Source organism: Neoarius graeffei, chromosome 3 (genome assembly GCF_027579695.1).
Source record: "Neoarius graeffei isolate fNeoGra1 chromosome 3, fNeoGra1.pri, whole genome shotgun sequence".
Lineage (NCBI taxonomy): Eukaryota > Metazoa > Chordata > Actinopteri > Siluriformes > Ariidae > Neoarius > Neoarius graeffei.
In genome coordinates, this window is record NC_083571.1 from 5,095,975 (window position 1) to 5,120,038 (window position 24,064).

Genomic DNA, 24,064 nt, shown 5'->3' on the forward strand with positions numbered 1-24,064 from the left:
CATAAATTTGGGTGAAATAAATATGAAAATGAAGGCATGACAGTAGTGACGGAAGACGCCGGTAAAACCAATGAGGGCAGCGATATATAGTGATGTATGGCCTTACAGCAATGACAGCAGTGTGTACGGTTTTCACGACTGCAGCACGGCATAGCACAGCAGTGTTGTAGTCGAGTCACTAAACCTCGAGTCCGAGTCCAGTCTCAAGTCCCTAGTGTTCAAGTTCAAGTCATTGAAGAAAATTTTGCAAAGACATGCAGGTTAGGTTAACTGGTGACTCTAAATTGAGCGTAGGTGTGAATGTGAGTGTGAATGGTTGTCTGTGTCTATGTGTCAGCCCTGTGATGACCTGGCGACTTGTCCAGGGTGTACCCCGCCTTTCACCCGTAGTCAGCTGGGATAGGCTCCAGCTCGCCTGAGACCCTGTAGAACAGGGTAAAGCAGCTACAGATAATGAGATGAGATGTTACAAGAAATAAAGAAAAATCTGAGTCTCCAATTTACAAGTCTGAATGCAGTTAATGTATTAGTCAGAGTCATCAGTGCTCAAGTCCAGGTCAAGTCACGAGTCCTTAAAATTAGGGCACGAGTCGGACTTGAATCCAAGTCCTGGACTCGAGTATTACAAGCCATGGCAAGATGAAATAAGCCACACCCCCTAAGCAAGCTTTTCACTTTCTTCTGAATGTTGTTCTCTGAACATTTTGAGGTCGATGGTTGACGGAATACTACCGTAACCTCTGGTAGCCCACGTAATCCTCACAGATGCCTCAAGGATGTTCATGGATGCCTTCATCTTTTTGCAACACATGAATTCATCCAGTGCTTGACCCACAATGATTTTCAACACGACCAAGCTTTCCACTGATGGAAGCCACACCCTCCTGGTTTTCAAGATAGCTCTGTAACTCTCACATATTCCCATAGAAGGGCCAGAAATGCATGCTCGTTGACCCTCTGAAGGCTCAGAACCATCTCCCGGTGTCTACCATGAAGTGATTCCGGCTCTGTGAGACCTTAGCATTAAGCACCTGTGTAACCTGATCCTGAACATGAGGAACTTTCCACACGTACCTGGATACAGTATACTGATGGCACTTTTTGAGCTTATGTTGCTGACTGAATGTGACAAGTTTCACCATTATATACTGTAAATGGTCCATATTATAAAATCAGTTTATCTTCTGTTCTATTTTCTATGGTAACATTTCTCTAATATCCAGAGTCTGGATCCAGAGAAGGACAGCAGGACTTCTGAAACTTCACATTCTAGCCAAGTCACTGCTGTTCCCTCCATCGCTCGGAAAGGAAACAGATGCACCAGCCAGATAACATCTCCACCTCCAGCTCAAAGCACCTCCGCAGCTTCCTTCTTCCTCAGGTAAGCCCAGAAACATTTTTTTTTAAGAAAAAAAAAATCTCATCTCCTGCAGCCATCTACCTTTTAGGACTCATCAATGTAGTTCTCAGATTAAACCTTGGCTGAACTTCATTTCAGTCACACTTCGAGGTTTTGATCGATAAAATGATGTGAGATAATTTACCCCTGAACCCTGATAAAATGTAATGACTTAGTCATGATTTCTAAAACTGATTTGGGGGTGGGGCTACTGTAGATATGAGCTTATTTCATAACACCGTCTGTGTACCAATCCCATCTGATTAGAGCAAGACAGCATACATCTCTCCAGAACATGTGCACTGAGCTGGCTCACTAGGCTCTAGATGGTGATTGTCTTAATAACGTTCTGCTGTATCTTGACACTTTTGGTTGCTGATCTTAAATAAATGCACATCGAGATGCTAAATTCCTGCTCCTGGCAGCCAATAACAAAGGCTAACAAGCTAGTCAGGAAGCTAAGAACAAATACTCGGTTTGCATACTCATGTATATTCATAAATGGCGTTTTTATTCACTTGAGATATTCTAGTCATTTCATGAACAATAATAGAATACAGTGACCTGGCTTGCCAAGCCAACCAATCAGGACATGCTGTTTCTCGTCACCTGTCAAGCAATCATGTTACCTTTCCATTTGGAAAAGTCCAGGGGTTTGGGAGATGTGTAGTGTACTAGATGATGTCCAAAAAAAAAAAAAAAAACACGTTGAGGAACTATAGAGATCTTGCAGTCACGTGACCGGAAAGTACACAGCTGCCATCTTGTCGGTAAAAAAACACCGCTGAATACTGCTGCACTCGTGTACAAAATGGATCAATTTCAACCGACGGACTACACGGCTCATTTTTCTAATGAACAGATAACTAGATATATGTCTAAAATAAACGATCTACAGATTAGCGACCCTTATGGCTTACCGGACGGAGTTTTCACGACCGTGTCAGTGGATTTTGAACTGCCAGCGGAATACCCAGACATGTATAATTACCTCATTAACTTTCCCTCGCTGTTCAGTGGTGAAGCACTGCGTGCTTATAAATCTCTGGACAGTTATCTTTACAGAAATTCAGGATTTGTCAGCGACTCAGATGTGGCATCTTGTAAACAAGAAAATAAGAATCCTCATTGGACGGGTAAGTCACTTAAGTATTGAGTATAGCACTGACCAGCCGATTATAGAATAGAATAAGCTAATTCCAGCTGTAATTCCAAATCGTCCGTCTTGTTTACCATGGATCTGGCGTTGGAGAGGTAGAGGCTTAGCAGTGGAGGTTTGAGTAGCTGTTTTCTGAGCTTAGTCAACAGGCTGACTCTGCAGCCTCGCTTTTGCTTCCGCTCCCGGCGCCGCCTCCTTCGCTTTGCTTCCGATAACAATCCACGGAGACCCCGCTGGTCTCGCTATCTCGTCCGGAATGTTGTGCATGCGGTGGAAATCGCTACAAACTGTCATTTTCTGCTGGAAACTAATGTCCAGTAAGTCCATACGGTTGTAGTGGATATTGAAGTCCGATACAGATGAACAACACGCAAAAATACACACAAAAAACATAAAAAACGTGCACAGGTAGGGAGAGCTTGTAGCCGCAGCCGTTGTAGTAGGATTGTATATAGTAGGGTTTTCCAGAAGAAAAGGTAGAAGTAGAAGGCGGAAATATGGTGTTTGACCGACAAGATGGCGTCTGTCACAATCTGGATCGGCTGTGACGTCACATGCAAGTGCTTAATAGGGCTTGGTTTGTTATCACTACCATCATGGAGTCATGGGGGAAAATACTAGTTGAGAAATATCTGATTAAGTGAGAAAACCAGACAAAACAAAACAAACAAAAAACTGCTCATGCTGTGTCACAACACGTGGAGGAAAGTACTATCTACCCTCTTCCACATACATGAGCTTACAGGTGCTCATGTGCGATTGGCTAATGCCAGTGTGATTGACAGGAGAGAGAGAGCTAGAGAGTAACACCACTCCCACTCAGAGAGCACAGATCATTTTGCCTTCTTGGAATCTTGGCCTAGTCGGGATTTGAACTCACCACCTCAGTATGATACAACAAAGGCTGTGCCTGTTGTAAGATTTATTCTGAATGTATTGTACCAGAGAGAGCAAGCAAGAGCGTGAGTGAGCGAGAGAGAGATATATCTATCGATTAATTGATCGATCACAATCTCTAATGGTGTCTCGTGTGTAATGAACCTTCATCAGGATTGGTTTCCATCAGAGCTCAATTATGCCGCTTTTCCACTACCAACGCGGCTGAGTCGGGCTGAGCCGTGCGGTGCTGAGTTGGGCTGAGTCGAGCTGAGCGGGGCTGTTGGAGTTGCATTTTGGCTACAACCGCGCTGAACCGTGCTGGCTGGAAGTGGGTGGACACATTGGGTGGAGTTAGTGAAAGTGGGTGGACGTCAGGTGATGTCGTTAGGCGGCGCAAACAGCGACATCAGTGAGCTTTTAAGCGGTAGTCTCACAACCCGGAGAGTAAACAATAAACATGGAGGACATGGAGTCGTTAGTGTTGCTGGTCTTGGTGCTGTGGCTTGTTGTCGCCGACAACGCCAACAGATACTGGCAAAAGCGTATAGATGAGGCGAGGCGCATAAGGCTTCATAATTCTCGTAATTCTCCTTCTTCCGGGTTTACAGATCCCAGCGTGCTCCCGGGGCGTGTGTGGGCGTGTGAGGACACTCCTCCTCACCAATCAGTGCACAGGGGAGTGTCTGCTCACGCCCCTAGCCCCACTCGGCTCGGTTTGGCTCGCTTCAGCCCCACTCCAAAACGGTGTGAGTTTTGGGGGCTGAGCAGGGCTGAAGTGAGCTGAGTCGTGCTGCTCTGAGTCGAAACGCGAGCCGTGTCGGGCTGAAGTGAGCTGAAAAAGGGTAGTGGAAAAGGGCCATTAGAGATTTTCCGGTTGTCATAAAATAATACCAGAACCTAAGAGAGCCTTCTTTTATGTGCAGATGATTACCATAAAAACAAAATTAAATAATGCATCAGGAACCATTGGGCTGTAGTGTAGTCCAGACCACTGAAACCAAAACCATGATCATAGAAGTCCATGGAAGTCAGGACCAAGCCCAGAGTGTATGGAGACCGAGACGAGACCAAGAATTTCAGGAGTTGAGACTGAGTGAAGACCTGGACCGGACCAGACCAGACCAGTGTGAGTCCCACACTGCAGACACTTATGATAAATTGGGGAACGTGCAAACCACAGACCTTCTCACATTGATCTAAAAGATCCACATTCGCATAAAAACACCCAAAACAAACAAACACTAAGAGCTAAAATCAACTTCACCATCTTTATTCAACACTCTGTTTCCATGTTTTACTGCCCTCTATGTAATTTTTTGTTTTTGTTTTTAATTTTTGGTCTTGATTTATTAGTCTTGAAATAAAATCTAGAGTCATCTGTGTCTGAGTCTGAGACGAGACCTTCAGAAAGATCAGGGGTAGTTTCCCGATAATGTTGCCCTTTAGGACTAAAGAGCGAGTTGAGAGACTCTCTTCAGCAACAAACGTTGTGTCTGTCCGTGGTTTTCCTGAACTCACTCATAAGAAGGAGTCTTAACTGTTTGCAACTTTTGCAAACAGCGTCTTTGCAGCACACATCCCTGATATACTGTAGGCATTAGTAGTTGCTGAATCCAGTCGATGAGGTCACATGGCATTCATGTTTAACCAAAAAACAATGAAATATAAAGCGTTAAAATATGTTAATATATTGCATCATCATTAAGCATTACATGCATAATGTGGTAATTAATAATTAAAACTATTTGACATTTTTGGAAAATAAAATTTTGTATTCCAAGTGTGTTTTTTTTAATTAAATGAACAAATGTTCACACGAAAGAATGAGCAATTAATCAGCTAAATAATGAAGTAAATGTGTTCCTCGTGCCTGCTCACTTCACTGTTACCCAAACATGCAGTCAGGATTATTTCAACTGTTATCCACAGTGCCAAGCTGGCAATGTTCCTCCTTTATATTATATACAGTGTCTTGCAAAAGTATTCACCCCCCTTGGTGTTTGTCCTGTTTTGTCGCATTACAATCTGGAATTAAAATGGATTTTTTTTGGAGCATTAGCACCATCTGATTTACACAACATGCCTACCACTTCTTGGGGTGTGTCTCTATTAGCTTAGCACATCTAGCCACTGGGATTTTTGCCCATTCCTCAAGGCAAAACTGCTCCAACTCCTTCAAGTTAGATGGGTTGTGTTGGTGTGCAGCAATCTTCAAGTGATGCCACAGATTCTCAATTGGATTGAGGTCTGGGCTTTGACTCGGCCATTCCAAGACGTTTAAATGTTTCCCTTTAAACCAGTCCAGTGTAGCTTTAGCAGTATGTTTAGGGTCGTTGTCCTGCTGGAACGTGAACCTTCGTCCCAGTCTGAAACCTCTGGCCGACTCAAACAGGTTTTCCTCCAGAATTGCCCTGTATTTAGTGCCATCCATCTTTCCTTCAGTCCTGACCAGCTTTCCCGTCCCTGCAGATGAAAAACATCCCCACAGCACGATGCTGCCACCACCATGCTTCACTGTAGGAATGGTGTTCTCAGGGTGTTGGATTTGCGTCACACATGGCGTTTCCCATGATGGCTGAAAAGTTACATTTTAGTCTCATTTGACCAGAGAATCTTCTTCCATGTGTTTGGGGAGTCTGCCACATGCTGTTGGGCAAACTCCAAACATGTTTTCTTAAGCAATGACTTTTTTCTGGCCACTCTTCCATAAAGCCCCGCCTACTCTGTGGAGTGTACGGCTTGAAGTGGTCCTATGGACAGATACTCCCATCTCCGCTGTGGATCTTTGCAGCTCCTTCAGTGTTCTCTTTGGTGTCTTTGTTGCATCTCTGATTAATGCCCTCCTTGCCCGGTCTGTGAGTTTTGGTGGGCGGGGCCTTCTCTTGTCAGGTTTGTAGTGGTGCCATATTCTTTCCATTTTGCTATAATGGATTTAATGGAGCTCTGTGGGATATTCAAAGTTTGGGATATTTTTTATCACCCAACCCTGATCTATACTTCTCCTCAACTTTGTCTCTGACCTGTTTGGAGGCTCCTTGGTTTTCATGTTGCTTTCTTAGTCGTGTTGCAGAGTCAGGGTCCTTCCAGAACAGGCTGATTTATACAGACATCATGTGACAGATCATGTGATACATTGCACACAGGTGGATCTTAATCAACTAATTCTGTGACTTATGAAGTGAATTGGTTGGAGCAGCTCTTATTTAGGGGTTTCATATGAAAAGGGGTGAATACATATGCACACTCCAGATTGTTTGTGTCACAATAAAACAACAATTTGCACCTTTTAAAATGGTAGGCATGTTGTGTAGCAAAATAAAATGGTGCTAACCTTCCAAAAATCCAAAACAGGACAAACAACAAGGAAGATGAATACTTTTGCAAGACACTGTAAAGACACTCTTAGCCTTAAGAGGCTTTTGGGAAACCCACCCCGATCTGAAGTCCTACAAGACCACCATTAGGAACATCACATTTTATGAACTGTCCATTACAGAGCGTTAGGAAAAAGGAGGGATGTTTGATATACGGTAAGCTGATACTACTGTACACTGAAAGCTTGCATGCTTTATGGTTACTATACAGTGAATTCTTCATGACCTTCCTCTGCTACCTCTGTTCCTCTGTTCCATCTCTCTCTCTCTCTCTCTCGCCTCTGGCGAAGGTGTCAGCACTGCATAGTCTCAGTGAATCTGTAGATTCCAACACAGCAGCAGCAGTGAACATCATCAATCTTAAATGTCTTACAGACAACACCAAAAAACAAACCAAACAGGCGAGAGGACGGTGTTCTGCTGAGTGAGCGTCGGAGAATATTTCCCAGAAGTTCATCACGTAGTGATATTATTCAACCAAAATATCCATCAAGTCCAAGCTATTCCTTTAAAGGATATGGGACATGGATTTTTTTTCTGGGTATAATTATGTATAAAGGACATAAGAAATGCCATCTAAATCACTGCAGGGCGTCAAAAATGTGAAAATCATCACATTATTCAACTTTTTTATACATCAGCGTAAAACAATGATTCGTTAATTAGCTAGGTGGTCACGTGACCCGTGACATCACAAAAACTTTCCAAGGAGCCAGCGCTTGGGAATCTAATTTAAACAGGTTACCGAAATGGACACCATCGACAGTGACATTCCCGATGTTTCACAGAGATGTGAAGTTAGACCCTATCAATTCGAACCGATAGCTGGAAATTCACATGAACATGGATCTTGTCTTTACTCTGACGGGTCAGATGATTCTGAGAGTGAGAGTTCATTCAGTCCCCATGAAACTGAAAGCGGTCGGCTCGATAACACTTCCTGGTAAGTTAAAAACAATTCTGCTCAAAGGCTAATGATCTGTTGAAAGAAGTATTATTTTTGTATCATACATTGAAAGTTCATCATAGATCTAGCTAAAGTCCGTTGCAAGCTAGTTTTTTTTTTGCTGATATTTTTCGAGATTGATTGAGATACAATGCTTCCAGAGTCCGAGATGAAAACATTCAAAATGGCGAAACGAGTCAGAATTATGATAATCAATAATTGATACACCCAAAATTTTAATACTAATCCTTACCGCATGAGGCCCATGGTAAAACCACACTTCCAGGAGGGGCTGCCGTCTGCCTCCCAAGCCGGCCGAGAGCGCTCCTCGTCGGGCACGGCCAGGCGGGCGAATGCCCTGGTCCGTCCGCCCTGTCTAAAAAATAATGGTACAACTCCGAGTGAAGGTATCAATGCGCTGCCGAAGCGCGCAGAAAGTGTTAGTACGCCTGTCATTATAGTGCGGACTTTCCATAGCATAGAAAATCGCCACGTTTCAATTTGTGTAACTGAATTTGCTTCATGTCACTGGTCATATAAACCTATGTAAACAGGAAAAACGCGGAAGAGTTTGGTCGCATCTAACTACAGCCCCAAAAAATACCATTGGCCATACTGAGCCTAGCTACATTGCTAACAGGAGTGACAGCGTGTCTGACTGACTGGGAGGTCGCAATACACCATGATGTTCAATGTACGTTAAACACTCTAAAAACGAAACAATTTTCTTGTCATCCAAGACACAAAAACTATTTTGTCGCATTCGTCATCATCACGATTCACACTTCTCCATATTCATCTACCCGCTTGTGCTGTACCCGAAAGTTTTTGTGACGTATGATCACGTGACAGCGGCTCTTCCGGTTGTAAAATATGCATATCGGAGCTCGAGCAGAAATGCCATATAATCATCACGAATATAACGATTTTGCTGAATTTAATAGATGATTTTGTATTTGTTGATGCAATTATTTCATATTTTTAATGGAAAGAAACTGATATAGCGTGCATTTATGTTTCATGTCCCATATCCTTTAAAACTGCACAGAAACGGCCGAAAAGCGAACTGATCAATTACTGAGTCGCTTATTTCTCTTTCTTGAAGTCAGTAATAATAAAAAGACAGCTTGTCACATGACAGAGAAACCACAAAGTATGAACTTCTCCATTCCAAAGCTTTAATTCTGACTGTTACAAAGCGCCGACACTGGAGACTCCTTTTGTAAAGCTTACAGAAATAAAAAGAGCTGCTGTTATGGGAAATGAATCAACACTTTCAAACCAATCACAGTCCAGAATCTGTGCTGTGGTATAGTTGATAAAGTGAATAGAATTACTACCTTAGCTTCACGATTAGCATACGAGTTGCGTATTGATGACCGACCATTTAGAGTTCGGCTCAGCCGTACACACTTTACATCACTGCTGTTGAATTCTCAATCCTGATTGGTTGATTAACAGCAGCTCTGACACTAGTGCAGGCTTATATTAATGCACGTTATCGTTTCTATAGTAACAGATCATTCACAGGGCGTGTACAGCAGACGCTCGACATAAATACTTGTGTAATTGTTGATCTGGTGACATTTCCTATAAGGTGATGTTTATATTTGATTGATGGAAGGAGTGTGGTGAGGGAAAGACTGTTTATACTAGCGCATCTCAGAAAATTAGAATACCATGAAAAAATTCCTTTTTTTTCATAATTTAATTCAAAAAGGTAAACTTTCATATATTCTATATTCATGACATGTGAAGTGAAATATTTAAAGCCTTTTTTGTTTTAATTTTGATGATTTATGGCTTATAGCTCATGAAAATCAGAAATCCAGTATCTCAAATTATTAGAATATTCCCTAAGATCAATCAAAAAAAGGATTTACAATACAGAAATGTCCAACTTCTGAAAAGTATATTCATTTATACACTCAATACTTGGTTGGGGATCCTTTAACATGAATTACTGTATCAATGTGGTGTGGCATGGAGGTGATCAGTCTGTGGCACTGCTGAGGTGTTATTGAAGCCCAGGTTGCTTTGATAGTGGCCTTCAGCGTATCTGTATTTTTGGGTCGGGTGTTTCTCATCTTCCTCTTGACAATACCCCATAGATTCTCTATGGGGTTCAGGTCAGGCAAGTTGGCTGGCCAATCAAACACAGTAATATCATGGTCAGCAAACCATTTGGTAGTAGTTTTGGCACTGTGGGTAGGTGCTAAGTCCTGCTGGAAAAGGAAATCAGCATCTCCAAAAAGCTCATCAGCAGATGGAAGCATGAAGTGCTCTAAAATCTCCTGGTAGATGGCTGTGTTGACTTTGGACTTGATAAAATACAGTGGACCAACACCAGCAGATGACATGGCACCCCAAATCATCACAGACTGTGGAAACTTCACACTGGGCTTCAAACACCTTAGATTCTGTGCCTCTCCACTCTTCCTCCAGACTCTAGAACCGTGATTCCAAATTAAATGCAAAATGTACTTTCATCTGAAAAGAGGACTTTGGACCACTGAGCAACAGTCCATTTCTTTCTCTCCTTAGTCCAGATAAGACACTTCTGACATTGTCTCTGGCTCAGGAGTAGCTTGATATTAGGAATGCGAAAGTTGTATCCCCTTTCTTGAAGATGTCTGTTCGTGATGGGTCTTGATACACTGACACCAGCCTCAGTCCACTGCTTGTGAAGCTCTCCCAACTTCTTGAATCAACTTTTCTTGACAATCCTCTCAAGACTGCAGCCATCCCTGTTGCTTGTGCACCTTTTCCAGCCACCCTTTTCAGCAATGACCTTTTGTGGCTTACCCTCCTTGTGGAGGGCATCAGTGATCATCTTCTGGACAACAGTCAAGTCAGCAGTCTTCCCCATGATTGTGGTTGTGTGTATTGAACTAGACCGAGAGATACACTGTGTTCATACTGTTTTACTCAAAATCGAAATGAAATATTCTAATATTTTGAGATTTTTTTTTGTTTTTGTACTGTATGCCATACTGATTAAAATTAAAATAGAAAAATGCTTGAAACATTTTAGTTTATTTGTAATGAGTCTATAATATATGACATTTTCACTTTCTTAAATAACTGATGGAAAATATTGAACTTTTTCACAATATTCTAATTTTTTGAGATGCACTAGTAGCTGCTCTAATGTGAGTAAGAACAGGAAGTTTAGATGTAACTCTGTGGGTAAAGACCACGAGTTGGCCTAGTGGTTAGCATGTCTGCCTCTTGACGTGGTCGGGTCATACCAAAGACCATCATAAAAATGGTACCTACTGCCTTCTGGTAAGGCACGCTGCAATACAGATGTGAGTAGGGAAGTCAAACCCTCGCGGTTACCAGAGGACACGTCCCCCACTGTAACGCTAGCTTTATAGGTGAGAGGCTGAGGGCACCCATACGCCTCAAAGAGCTGGTTAGTACTGGGACAGGAGACTGCCTGGGAAGACCAGATTCTGGCACGGAAATGACTTTGACTTTTTTTGATAAGTGGATAAAAAGTGTGTATAAATATATCGATCTTGATATCATGAACCCCTACACGTCACATGATTCTTAATCACTCTCACTTGTGTCTCGTTATACTTTACATTTGTTCCACGGTCTCGCTGTGCGGTCTGTACATCTCCTGTCTCGTATCCATACTTCATATTCGTGGTTCTTGTTTGTTTTCAAGGTTTTGTTTGTCTTTTTGTACTTTCAGCGCGACCAGTCAGTTCCTGACACCCTATCAGATAAAACACTGTTGGCTGTGGTATAAGGGGAATAACACACTTTGGAACATCAGATTCTAGGAAATTAATGAAGTAATTTTTAAACTTGATTTATTTCTTAATTAACGTGTTATTCATTTATGTTTTTGGTTTTAGTAACCTTATATTGTGACTCGTATTGGCAACTAACTGCAATGAAATATTATACTTATCGGCCTATTCGGTTTTTAGCCGTGCTGAATTTAATTCCTTTGGTCCACGGCAGGCGTCGCTTATCTGCGCGATCTTCACGAGACTTGTGCGAGACTTCGAAACGTGAAGTGTCAGCCAGGTGTCGGTGCCGCCATTCTGAAAACTGTTTTCCAAACAAAATATTGCACAAAAACGAGTTTAAATGACGATTACTGCCTACTTTTTTTCAAACTTTCCTGATTGCTATCAAAACAAACACAACTTCCGGCTTGATTACATCAGAATTCGAAAGAGGACACGCGCGTCTTTTGACAACGTTGGCAGATGTTGGCAGTGTTGCCAGATTGGGCGGTTTCCTGCCCAATTGGGCGGTTTTGAATTCTACTTTGTGGGCAAAAAATGGGGGCGGCACGGTGGTGTAGTGGTTAGCGCTGTCGCCTCACAGCAAGAAGGTCCGGGTTTGAGCCCCGTGGCCGGCGAGGGCCTTTCTGTGCGGAGTTTGCATGTTCTCCCCGTGTCCGCGTGGGTTTCCTCCGGGTGCTCCGGTTTCCCCCACAGTCCAAAGACATGCAGGTTAGGTTAACTGGTGACTCTAAATTGAGCGTAGGTGTGAATGTGAGTGTGAATGGTTGTCTGTGTCTATGTGTCAGCCCTGTGATGACCTGGCGACTTGTCCAGGGTGAACCCCGCCTTTCGCCCGTAGTCAGCTGGGATAGGCTCCAGCTCGCCTGCGACCCTGTAGAACAGGATAAAGCGGCTACAGATAATGAGATGAGATGAAAAATAAATAACCTCAGCAATGCAGATGTTAGATATGCATCGTAGCCTAACATAGCCTACATAATATTATGCATATGCGTCACCTACTGGTGCATGTAGGATTCAGAACACAGCAGATGATTGCAGAGTTATAATCTGATTGAAGCACACGGAGCCGAGTACCAGACAGCAGATTTTTCACCTCCAGCACTGACGGGCTCATGCTGCCATTTAGAAGTTGTTTGCATTGTTGTTCGATTTACAAATAATATACTGGACTTTAGCTGCATATTTTTACTTTACAAGATCGGCATCAAGTACATTTTACATTTTGGGCTGTTTTAAGTGCATTTTGGCGGGTTTTGAACATATTTTGGGCTGGAAAACGTCAGTAGTATCTGGCAACACTGGATGTTGGTCACTTTCCCTGTGTCCGAAATCGCTCCCTACTCACTATACAGGGCGCTATATATATAGCGAAGACGCCATTTTGTAGTGCTGTCCGAAACCTTAGTGAGGATTATTTACACCCTATACGGTATAGCGCACTCAAAGTATCCCATAATGCATCATGTACAACGATGGTCACTAACCAAAGCAATATATCCCATCATGCATTGCGGTCGCGCTGAAAGAAATCAAATTAAAAGCCTCAAATGTGATTTAATAAAAGGCAGCGGCGAAGAAGAAAGAAAGGATTCAGCCTTGATTTAAAAGAACTGAAAGCTGCAGGGACTTTGTATTGATTAATGTGGGAAATGCGCTCAGTATAATATGGATTTATCACAAAAACACATGCGTGGGTTTATTATTTTGAAACCCACCAGCCGACTGATCTGGCACGTTTTAATCGTGCGACAGTAATGACGTAAATACCAGCGTGACGGACTAGTGTCTGAAAACGTATTTTTTTTTTAATTTTACCAATGAGCTCACTATATAGTCCTCTATATAGTAATTCCCTCTATAGGGAGTAGGGCATAGTGAACGAGTGAGCGATTTCAGACACAGGGTTTGATTCCCGCTGTACGTTTTACTTCCGTCCTACGATGTCTCGCACAGGTCTCAACGAATCTCGTTTACGGCCATTGCTTTGACATATGGACTGATATATTACAGAGCATATTTCAAACACTCAGAACTTCCTATAGCAGTGACAAAATAGCGATCAAACATGCATGCCGATATTTAATAAAATGAGAGAAATAGAATTTTGATAATAAAAAATTTGCCTACAGTTCTCCTTTAATCAACTTCAGGAACTTCATAACGTCACAGTAAAGGCTCACTGATGCTCAACGTTAAATGTGGAAACAGATCGAGCCTTTTGTCCGTGTTAGTGCATGTTTTCTGAAAGCTAACAGATACAGAAAAAATAACAGAACAGTACCACCGGAAATCCTGGTTGCGGTGTAGCTGATAATGATTAGAGAAACAGCTTTGGGACCAAAAAGGTTGCTGGCTCGAGTCCCAGGACCAGCAGGAATGGCTGAAGTGCCCTTAAGCAAGGCCCCAGTTGCTCTCCAGGCTGCTCCGGGTGTGTTGTGCATCGCTGTGGATAAGAGCATCTGCTAAATGCCTGTAATGTAACATGATGATTTGGGAGTTTTAAAAATGGTGGAACTTTTTGAAGAAAAAGTTAGGAAGAAATTTTACCTCTTTCTAAACAGGTGCGTTCCATTTGTACTGGGAAGTCGGGATTTCCGAGTCCCCAGGTGGAAATATCAACTGGAACGCACCTTGACATCGGATTCCCGACTCACACGAACGTCAAAATCCAAGATGGCTGCTCTGTGCATTGATAGTGCATTGAAAGCTGTACTAATATAAATATCGTGTTTATTATCGCTTCTGTCTTATTTGCATCTCGTTAAATCAGTCGTACACTCGGTACTGTCCATTTTCTACCAGTGGACATGTTGTTCCAGCGCAAAATACCATGTTATTGACTGGTACTGCTAACAACGGCGAACCTGGCGACAAATTCCTGGTGTGAGTTTTCCGACTTCTACACTGGAATGTGATCAAAGGTGGGCATCTCGTTTGTGTGTGTGTGTATTAATTTCTAAGCAGGTGTTGCTTTTTTGTTCTGTAAAGCCCATGTCCTTGGCTTGGCCTTGATGTCCAGCAGACATGCGCAAGCGCACACACACACACACACACACACACACACACACACACACACACACACACACACACAAGTTGCAATGGATGCACAGTTGTAAGACTGTTAGAAACAACAGAGACTCAGAAAGACCCCATTTTTCTCTTTTGGTTTAATTATAAATAAAAACACATCATTTTCATGATATCAGCGGCGTATAACTTGATGTCTCTCAGCTCTGACACTCACACACTGAGCTGACAAAGTCAAGCTGAGTTCGAATGACATCATCATACATGCCGCCTCCACTTTCGGAGACCTTTGACCCCGGTGGCTGACCAGCGACACTTGGCTCTTGTGACTTTCTCTCTTTCACTGTTTGACACTGTGGTAAACAAGTCAGTGAGAGTGAGAACACACACGCACACAGTATACACATACACTTCACTGAGATATCACATTTTCCATAACATCTACTGTTAAAACATTTATTAAAATTAGAATTTAGGATTGTTTATAACTTTTTCAGGTTGAAGTATTTTTAGACGTTGTAGACATATATACACGTCGCTGCTGATTGGATAACACCTCTGACACGCCCATCAAACAAGCGAAAACGTGCCTCCACAGCCACTGCACAGCGTTTCACATCGCATCGAGGAATTCACACCACGTGGTTCAACCCATAAACCATATTGAGGTATTTCACTCACGTGACCAAGTCACGTGATGCCGCCATTTTGGACGGCACGCTTAAGTCCTTCAGTGCAAGGCGGTATGAGATGGTGGAGACCTTTGCGCGTTTTAACAAGAAAATAAGCTGTGATTCGTGTTAAATTGGATCTGTCTTTTATCACAAACACTGTACCCAGCCTTGGTATGGAGCCAAGGTTGTCGACAGAAGTCAACAGTTTGATGAAGGATGACCCCAGCAGTTTGAAACGGTACAAGGTAGGCTATGTTCACAACACTGTCTTGTTACTCGGGGGATCCGAGATCCCCTGAAACAGACATGAGATCCCTTGAAAACATGATTTGGGAAATGTTGGGGGGTCTCTAAAATATTGGCAAAATGATGTTTATTGACATAGCAATCGTGTGTAACGGGAAGCATTTGCATATCCGAAGCGTTGTGTTTACTTGACAACGACTGCTGCTGCCAGGTTGGTTGTTGAGTAGCCTGACTGTTTTTTTTTTTTCTTGCGTGTGGTATCATTGTTGACGCGAGGTTGTTTTTTGAACATGCCAATGCGGACACGATTTCCCCTGATGAGTTATGACTTCAGACGTGATGCGTGTGTGGAGGTGTGGAGTCCACGTGATATGTGCGTAAGATAGGCTTCTCATGTGTTTGAAGATCCGCGCTCTTTTTATTTTCTTTCTTTCTTTCTTTCTTTCTTTCTTTCTTTTTACGTAATTTCCCTGTTTATTTCTGTCCCGTTTCTTTCTAGCCTCTGTTATTGCGTTTTATGTCTGATGTCACTTTATCTACTTGTTTTGTAATGACTTGATACTTTCAATATAAAAAAAAAAGATCCGCGCTCTGAGACAAGCGCAAGCACCCCCCCAAGGGAAAAAAATGGACCCCCCGAAAATATCAGCATAGTTCGAACAGGGTAAACAGAGAAAACAGGAAAAATTAAATGATTTATTTTAGGGGGCTTATTCGTCATAAAAAATATACAATATTTTGTTTCTCAATTTACTGGTGATTTCTGGTGCATTACTGAATTCATCTGCAGTATATTATTTACATTCTTAACAAGAAATTGTACTTGTACGGTTTTTTTCAAGCTGGTTCTCCCTCTCTGTCTGCAGCGTTAGTATGTAGCTTGCCGTCCAAAATGGCGGACACCGGGGCGTCACGTGACCCTGTGACGTCAGGTGAAATACCTCAATAGCAAAAGTGTGCACACTGGTTTCAGACTGAATGTGTCTCAGTGCAGGTTTTGCGGGCGTGGCTTTGGAGGAAAGACACGCGGTGGACCTTTCCAAAACCCAGGTTCGGGGAGTGAGCAGGATTTTCCCGTTGCCTGAAATCGTGCCTTCACAGATTTACAGATAAAAGCAGCGAGTCTTCTGTGAGTCTGGAGAAAATCTAATGTAATATACTGTATATTTTTATTCTGCTGCTGCTTTCATGTGATTCCAAGATTCTTGAGCGCTCCATATATTTATCCACTTCAGAAAGGTTGAGAGAGTGAGAGAGAGAGAGAGAGAGAGAGAGAAACCAACTAGTTGTGTGATGGTCAAGTCAGCTCCAGAACTATTGGCACCCAAAATAAAATAAAAGAAGCAAAAATGAAACAATAATGAAGAGAAATGCTCTTGTTTCCTGAAGTGGGACTAACCATGATATTTTAATCCTAAGTAAACATAAATGTGATTGTGTGAGCTGTGGTTATGAAGCTGTGATTGTGTGAGCTGTGGTTATGAAGCTGTGATTGTGTGAGCTGTGATTGTGCGTGATGTGGTTGTGTGAGCTGTGGTTATATGGGCTGTGATTGTGTGAGCTGTTGTTCTTTGAGCTGTGATTGTGTGTGATGTGATTGTGAGAGCTGTAGTTGTGTGGACTGTTGTGTGTGCTGTGATTGTGAAGCTGTGATTATGTGTGAGCTGTGGTTGTGTGAACATGTGATTATGTGTGAGCTGTGATTGTGAGCTGTGATTGTGTGAGGTACTGTTGTTTGAGCTGTTATTGTGTGAGCTGTGATTGTGAGCTGTGATTGTGTGAGCTACTATTGTTTGAGCTGTTATTGTGTGAGCTGTGATTGTATGAGTTTTGGTTATGAAGCTGTGGTTATGTGATCTGTAATTTTGTGAGCTGTGATTGTGAAGCTGTGATTATGTGTGAGCTGTGGTTGTGTGATCATGTGATTATGTGTGAGCTGTGATTGTGAGCTGTGATTGTGAGCTGTGATAATGTGTGAGCTGTGATTGTGTGAGCTATTGTTGTTTGAGCTGTCATTGTGTGAGCTGTGATTGTATGAGTTGTGGTTATGAAGCTGTGGTTATGTGATCTGTAATTTTGTGAGATGTGATTGTGAATCTGTGATTGTGTGAGCTGTGAGTGGATTGGGTGTGAGCTGTGATTATGTGAGCTCTGATTGTATAAGCTGTGTTTGAGCTGTGATTCTATGAGCTGTGATTGTGTGAGCTGTGATTGAGCTGTGATTCTGTAAGTGTTGATTGAGCTGTGATTGAGCTGTGATTGTGTGAGCTGTGATTGAGCTGTGATTGTGTGAGCTGTGATTGAGCTGTGATTCTGTAAGCTTTGATTGAGCTGTGATTGAGCTGTGATTGTGTGAGCTGTGATTATGTGAGCTCTGATTGAGCTGTGATTGTGTGAGCTGTGATTGAGCTGTGATTCTGTAAGCTTTGATTGAGCTGTGATTGAGCTGATTGTGTGAGCTGTGATTATGTGAGCTCTGATTGAGCTGTGATTGTGTGAGCTGTGATTGTGTGAGCTGTGATTGAGCTGTGATTGTGTGAACTGTGATTGTATGAGCTGTGATTGAGTGAGTTGTGATTCAGCTGTGATTGTGTGAGCTGTGATTGTGTGAGTTGTGATTGAGCTGTGAATGTGTGAGCTGTGATTGTATGACCTGTGATTGTATGACCTGTCATTGTGTGAGTTGTGATTGAGCTGTGATTGTGTGAGCTGTGATTGAGCTGTGATTGTGTGAACTGTGATTGTATGAGCTGTGATTGTGTGAGTTGGGATTGAGCTGTGATTTTGTGAGCTATGATTGAGCTGTGATTGTGTGAGCTGTGATTGAGCTGTGATTGTGTGAGCTGTGATTGTGTGAGCTGTGATTGTGTGAGTTGGGATTGTGTAACCTGTGATTAAGCTGTGAATGTGTGAGCTGTGATTGTATGAGCTGTGATTGTATGACCTGTGATTGTGTGAGTTGTGATTAAGCTGTGATTGTGTGAGTTGTGATTGTGTGAGGTGTGATTGAGCTGTGATTGTGTGACCTGTGATTGTGTGAGCTGTGATTGAGCTGTGATTGTGTGAGCTGTGATTGGAATGTGTGAGCTGTGATTATTTGAGCTATGATTGAGCTGTGATTATGTGTGAGCTGTGATTGAGCTGTGATTGTGTGAGCTGTGATTGTGTGAGTTTTGATTGTGTGAGCTGAGATTGAGCTGTGATTGTGTGACCTTTGATTGTGCGAGCTGTGATTGAGCTGTGATTGTGTGAGTTGTGATTAAGCTGTGATTGTGTGAGTTGTGATTGTGTGAGCTGTGATTGAGCTGTGATTGTGTGAGTTGTGATTAAGATGTGATTGTGTGAGCTGTGATTGTGTGAGTTGTGATTGTGTGAGCTGTGATTGTGTGAGTTGTGATTAAGCTGTGATTATGTGAGCTGTGATTGTGTGAGTTGTGATTGTGTGAGCTGTGATTGAGCTGTTATTGAGCTGTGATTGTGTGAGCTGTGATTGAGCTGTGATTGTGTGAGCTGTGATTGTGTGAGCTGTGATTGGATTGTGTGTGAGCTGTAGTTATGTGAGCTATGATTGAGCTGTGATTATGTGTGAGCTGTGATTGAGGTGTGATTGTGTGAGCTGTGATTGTGTGAGCTGTGATTGAGCTGTGATTGAGTGAGCTGTGATTGAGCTGTGATTGTGTGAGCTGTAATTATGTGAGCTGGGATTGGATTGTGTGTGAGCTGTGATTGAGCTGTGGTTGTGGAAGCTGTGATTGTATGAGCTGTGATTGTGTGAGCTGTGATTGAGCTGTGGTTGTGGAAGCTGTGATTGTATGAGCTGTGATTGAACTGTGATTGTGTGAGCTGTGGTTGTGTGAGCTGTGATTGAGTGAGCTGTGATTGTGTGACCTGTGATTGAGCTGTGATTGTGTGAGCTGTGATTGTGTGAGCTGTGATTGAGCTGTGATTGAGCTGTGATTGTGTGAGCTGTGATTGTGTGAGCTGTGATTGTATGAGCTATGATTGAGCTGTGATTGTGTGAGCTGTGATTGTGTGAGCTGTGATTGAGCTGTGATTGTATGATCTGTGATTGTGTGAGCTGTGATTGTGTGAGCTGTGATTGTATGAGCTATGATTGAGCTGTGATTGTATGACCTGTGATTGTGTGAGTTGTGACTGTGTGAGCTGTGATTGAGCTGTGATTGTGTGAGCTGTGATTGAGCTGTGATTGTATGAGCTGTGATTGAGCTGATTATGTGAGCTGTGATTGAGCTGTGATTGTGTGAGCTGTGATTGTGTAAGTTGTGATTAAGCTGTGATTGTGTGAGCTGTGATTGAGCTGTGATTGTGTGAGCTGTGATTGAGCTGTGATTGTATGAGCTGTGATTAAGCTGTGATTGTGTGAGCTGTGATTGAGCTGTTATTGAGCTGTGATTGTGTGATTGTGTGAGCTGTGATTGAGCTGTGATTGTATGAGCTGTGATTGAGCTGTGATTGTGTGAGCTGTGATTGAGCTGTTATTGAGCTGTGATTGTGTGAGCTGTGATTGAGCTGTGATTGTGTGAGCTGTGATTGAGCTGTGATTGTATGAGCTGTGATTGAGCTGTGATTGTGTGAGCTGTGATTGCGCTGTGATTGTATGAGCTGTGATTGTGTAAGTTGTGATTAAGCTGTGATTGTGTGAGCTGTGATTGTGTGAGTTGTGATTGTGTGAGCTGTGATTGTGTGAGCTGTGATTGAGCTGTGATTGTATGAGCTGTGATTGAGCTATAATTGTGTGGGCTGTGACTGTGGAGCTCTAAGTGCAGTTCTATAGGTTAAATTAAAATGTCCTCCTTGTGTGATGATGGTTTGTGTTATATTTATCACATGGTTGTTGTTGTGCAGCACTTGTAGCTCTCTCTCTCTCTCTCTCTCTCTCTCTCTCTCTCTCTCTCTCAGGGGAGAACAGCTTGTTCGGCAGCTTTGAACTGTCTGAGCAATGGCCTTGGGGATCAAACAGCAATTAAACACACACACACACACACACACACACACACACACACACACATACCTCTAACAATTATTCAGTGTTCTAAAACACCGTTCCTCATATGTAAGAATTTTTAATGGAACCATGACAGAGTGTAAATAATATTTAATGCAAAGCCCTTATTCACACAGCACTCAACACCACCAACAAAAAGGATTTATGCAAATTAAGCTATGAATATTCATCCTGTAAAGGTATAGTACCAGAGCGAGCTGCAGCTGAGGTCCATGTTGCTGATGTAATTAATATTTCCAGAGTTCATATTCTTTACAGTGATGTGACATTGTGCTGTAATAAATAAAGACTGAAGTGCAGGTCTGTGTTTGAAAGTGGAGATCAGACTGAAATGTTCGACTAGAACCAAGCAAATCTGAAGGACTCTCAGGGGTGTGTCCTGGAGTTTGCATGGCTTGAGTGACTACCCTGGAAAAAAAAAAAAAACATCGAATTTTATTCATTAGCTTAATTATATCAAGTGGAGCTTATTTCAAGTGAGTTTTTTTTTTTTTTTTTAAATTCACTGCATCTAATCAGGTTCCAGTAACAGGACGTACTCGAATAAATGATGTAGATGAAGTGACACATTTAAATAAATCTTAAATAAATTAAATAAAGTAAAACATGTTTGAAATAAAGTTTTATATATATGTATGATACAAATTAAACAAGTCAATTAAACTGTTTCTCTCTTCTTTCATGCATTTGTATGCATTTTATTTCATTTAATACAATGAAGGTTACCCCTCCAAGAACTGCCACCTTATTGTGGTGGAGGCGTTTGTGTGCTTGAATGATCCTAAGAGCTATGTTGTCGGGGGCATTTCGCCCCTGTTAGGGTCTCCCAAGGCAGACAGGTCCTAGGTGACAGGCCAGACCAAGAACAGTTCACCAAACCCCTTATGGATATTAAAAGAACAAGGACCGTGACATCGCCCAGTATGGCACAGCCGGGGCCCCACCCTGGAGCCAGGCCCAGGGTTGGGGCTCGTATGCGAGTGCCTGGTGGCTGGGCCTTTGCCCATGGGGCCCGGCCGGGCTCAGCCTGAAGCGGTGACGTGGGCCCGACCTCCTGTGGGTTCACCACCCACAGAGGTAGCCATAGGGGGCTGGTGCAGTGTGGATTGGGCGGCAGTTGAAGGCAGGGGCCTTGACGACCTGATCTCCAAACACAGCGGCTAGCTGTTGGGACATGGAATGTTACTTCGCTGGGGGGAAAGAGCCTGAGCTTGTGCGGGAGGTTGAGAGGTACCGGCTAGAGATAGTCAGGCTCACCTCCATGCACAGCTTGGGCTCTGGAACCCAGCTCCTCGAGAGGGACTGGACTCTCCACTTCTCTGGATTTGCCCACGGTGAGTGGCGGTGGGCTGGTGTGGGCTTGCTTATAGCTCCCCAGCTCAGCCGCCATGTGTTGGAGTTTACCCCAGTCAACGAGAGGGTCGCCTCTCTGCGCCTTGGGATCGGGGAGAGGGCTCTTGCTGTTGTTTGTGCCTACGGGCCGAATAGCAGTATAGAGTATCCGGCCTTCTTGGAGTCCCTGGGAGAGGTACTGAGAGGTGCTCAGACTGGGGACTCCATTGTTCGACTGGGGGACTTCAACACTCACATGGGCAATGACAGTGACACCTGGAGGGGCGTGATTGGGAGGAATGGCCTCCCTGATCTGAACCCGAGTGGTGTTTTGTTATTGGACTTCTGTGCTAGTCATAGTTTGTCCATAACAAACACCATGTTCAAGCATAGGGGTGTCCATAAGTGCACGTGGCACCAGGACACCTTAGGTAGGAGGTCGATGATCAACTTTGTTGTCATTTCATCTGATCTCCGGCCCTATGTCTTGGACACTCGGGTGAAGAGAGGGGCTGAGCTGTCAACTGATCACCACCTGGTGGTGAGTTGGATCCGCTGGCAGAGGAGGAAGCCGGACTGACCTGGCAGGCTCAAACGTATGGTGAGGGTCTGCTGGGAATGTCTGGCCGAGCATTCTGTCGGGGAGGTCTTTAACTCCCACCTCTGGGAGAGCTTCTCCCAGCTTCCGAGGGAGGCGGGGGAAATTGAGTTTGAGTGGACCATGTTCTCTACCTTGATTGTAGATGCGGCTGTTTGGAGCTGTGGCCGCAAGGTCTCTGGTGCCTGTCGTGGCGGCAATCCCAGAACCCGGTGGTGGACACCGGAAGTAAAGGAGGCCGTCAAGCTGAAGAAGGAGTCCTATCAGGCCATGTTGGCCTCTGGGACTCCTGAGGCAGCTGACGGGTATCAACAGGCCAGGTATGCCACAGCTCAGGCAGTTGTGGAGGTAAAAACTTGGAACTGGAAGGAGTTCGGTGAGGCCATGGAGGAGGACTATCGGTCGGCCTCGAAGAAATTCTGGCAAACCATCCAGCACCTCAGGAGGGGGAAGCAGTACTCTGCCAACACTGTTTACAGTGTGGGTGGGGAGCTGTTGACCTCGACTGGGGACATTGTCAGGCAGTGGAAGGAATACTTTGAGGATCTCCTCAATCCCACCATCACGTCTTCCATTGAGGAAGTGGAGGCTGATAACTCAGGTGGACTCCTCCATTACCCAAGCTGATGTCACTGAGGTGGTTTGCAAGCTCCTCAGTGGCAAGGCACCGGGGGTGGATGAGATCTGCTCTGAGTATCTCAACTCTCTGGATGTTGTGGGGCTGTCTTGGCTGACATGCCTCTGCAACATCGCGTGGCAGTCGGGGACAGTGCCTCTGGAGTGGCAGACCAGGGTGGTGGTCCCTCTTTTTAAGAAAGGGGACCGGAGAGTGTGCTCCAATTATAGGGGAATCACACTTCTCAGCCTTCCCGGGAAGGTTTACTCCAGGATACTGGAGAGCAGAATTCAGCCAATAGTTGAACCTCGGATCCAGGAGGAACAATGCGGTTTTCGTCCTGGTCGTGGAACACTGGACCAGCTCTATACCCTTCATAGGGTGCTCGAGGGTTCATGGGAGTTTGCCCAACCAGTCCACATGTGCTTTGTGGATCTGGAGAAGGCATTCGACCATGTCCCTCGTGGTATTCTGTGGGGGATGCTTTGGGAGTATGGGGTTCAGGGCTCTTTGCTAAGGGCTGTCCAGTCCCTGTACGAACGGAGCAGGAGTCTGGTTCGCATTGCCGGCAGTAAGTCAGACCTGTTCCCAGTGCATGTTGGACTCTGGCAGGGCTGCCCTTTGTCATCAGTTCTGTTCATAATTTTTATGGACAGAATTTCTGGGCGCAGCCAGGGTCCGGAAGGAATCCTGTTTGGGAACCACAGGATTTCATCTCTGCTTTTTGCGGATGATGTTGTCCTGTTGGCTTCTTCAAACCAGGACCTTCAGCATGCACTGGGGCAGTTTGCAGTCGAGTGTGAAGAGGCTGGGATGAGAATCAGCACCTCCAAGTCCGAGGCCATGGTTCTCGACCGGAAAAGGGTAGCTTGCCCTCTCCAGGTTGGTGGAGAAGTCCTGCCTCAAGTGGAGGAGTTTAAGTATCTCGGGATCTTGTTCACGAGTGAGGAAAGGATAGAGCATGAGAGAGACAAGCAGATCGGTGCAGCCTCTGCAGTGATGCGGTTGCTTT

At 43.9% G+C, this 24,064-nt stretch overlaps 1 protein-coding gene across 1 annotated transcript in view; it reads left to right on the forward strand.

Moving 5' to 3' along the window:
* kif26aa (kinesin family member 26Aa) overlaps nucleotides 1–24,064 on the forward strand; it is a 206,621-nt gene that overhangs the window by 93,350 nt on the left and 89,207 nt on the right. The window contains exon 4 of the mRNA XM_060915603.1: nucleotides 1,239–1,381. Coding sequence (XP_060771586.1) covers nucleotides 1,239–1,381 — 143 coding nt within the window. The remainder of the gene's footprint in view (nucleotides 1–1,238; nucleotides 1,382–24,064) is intronic.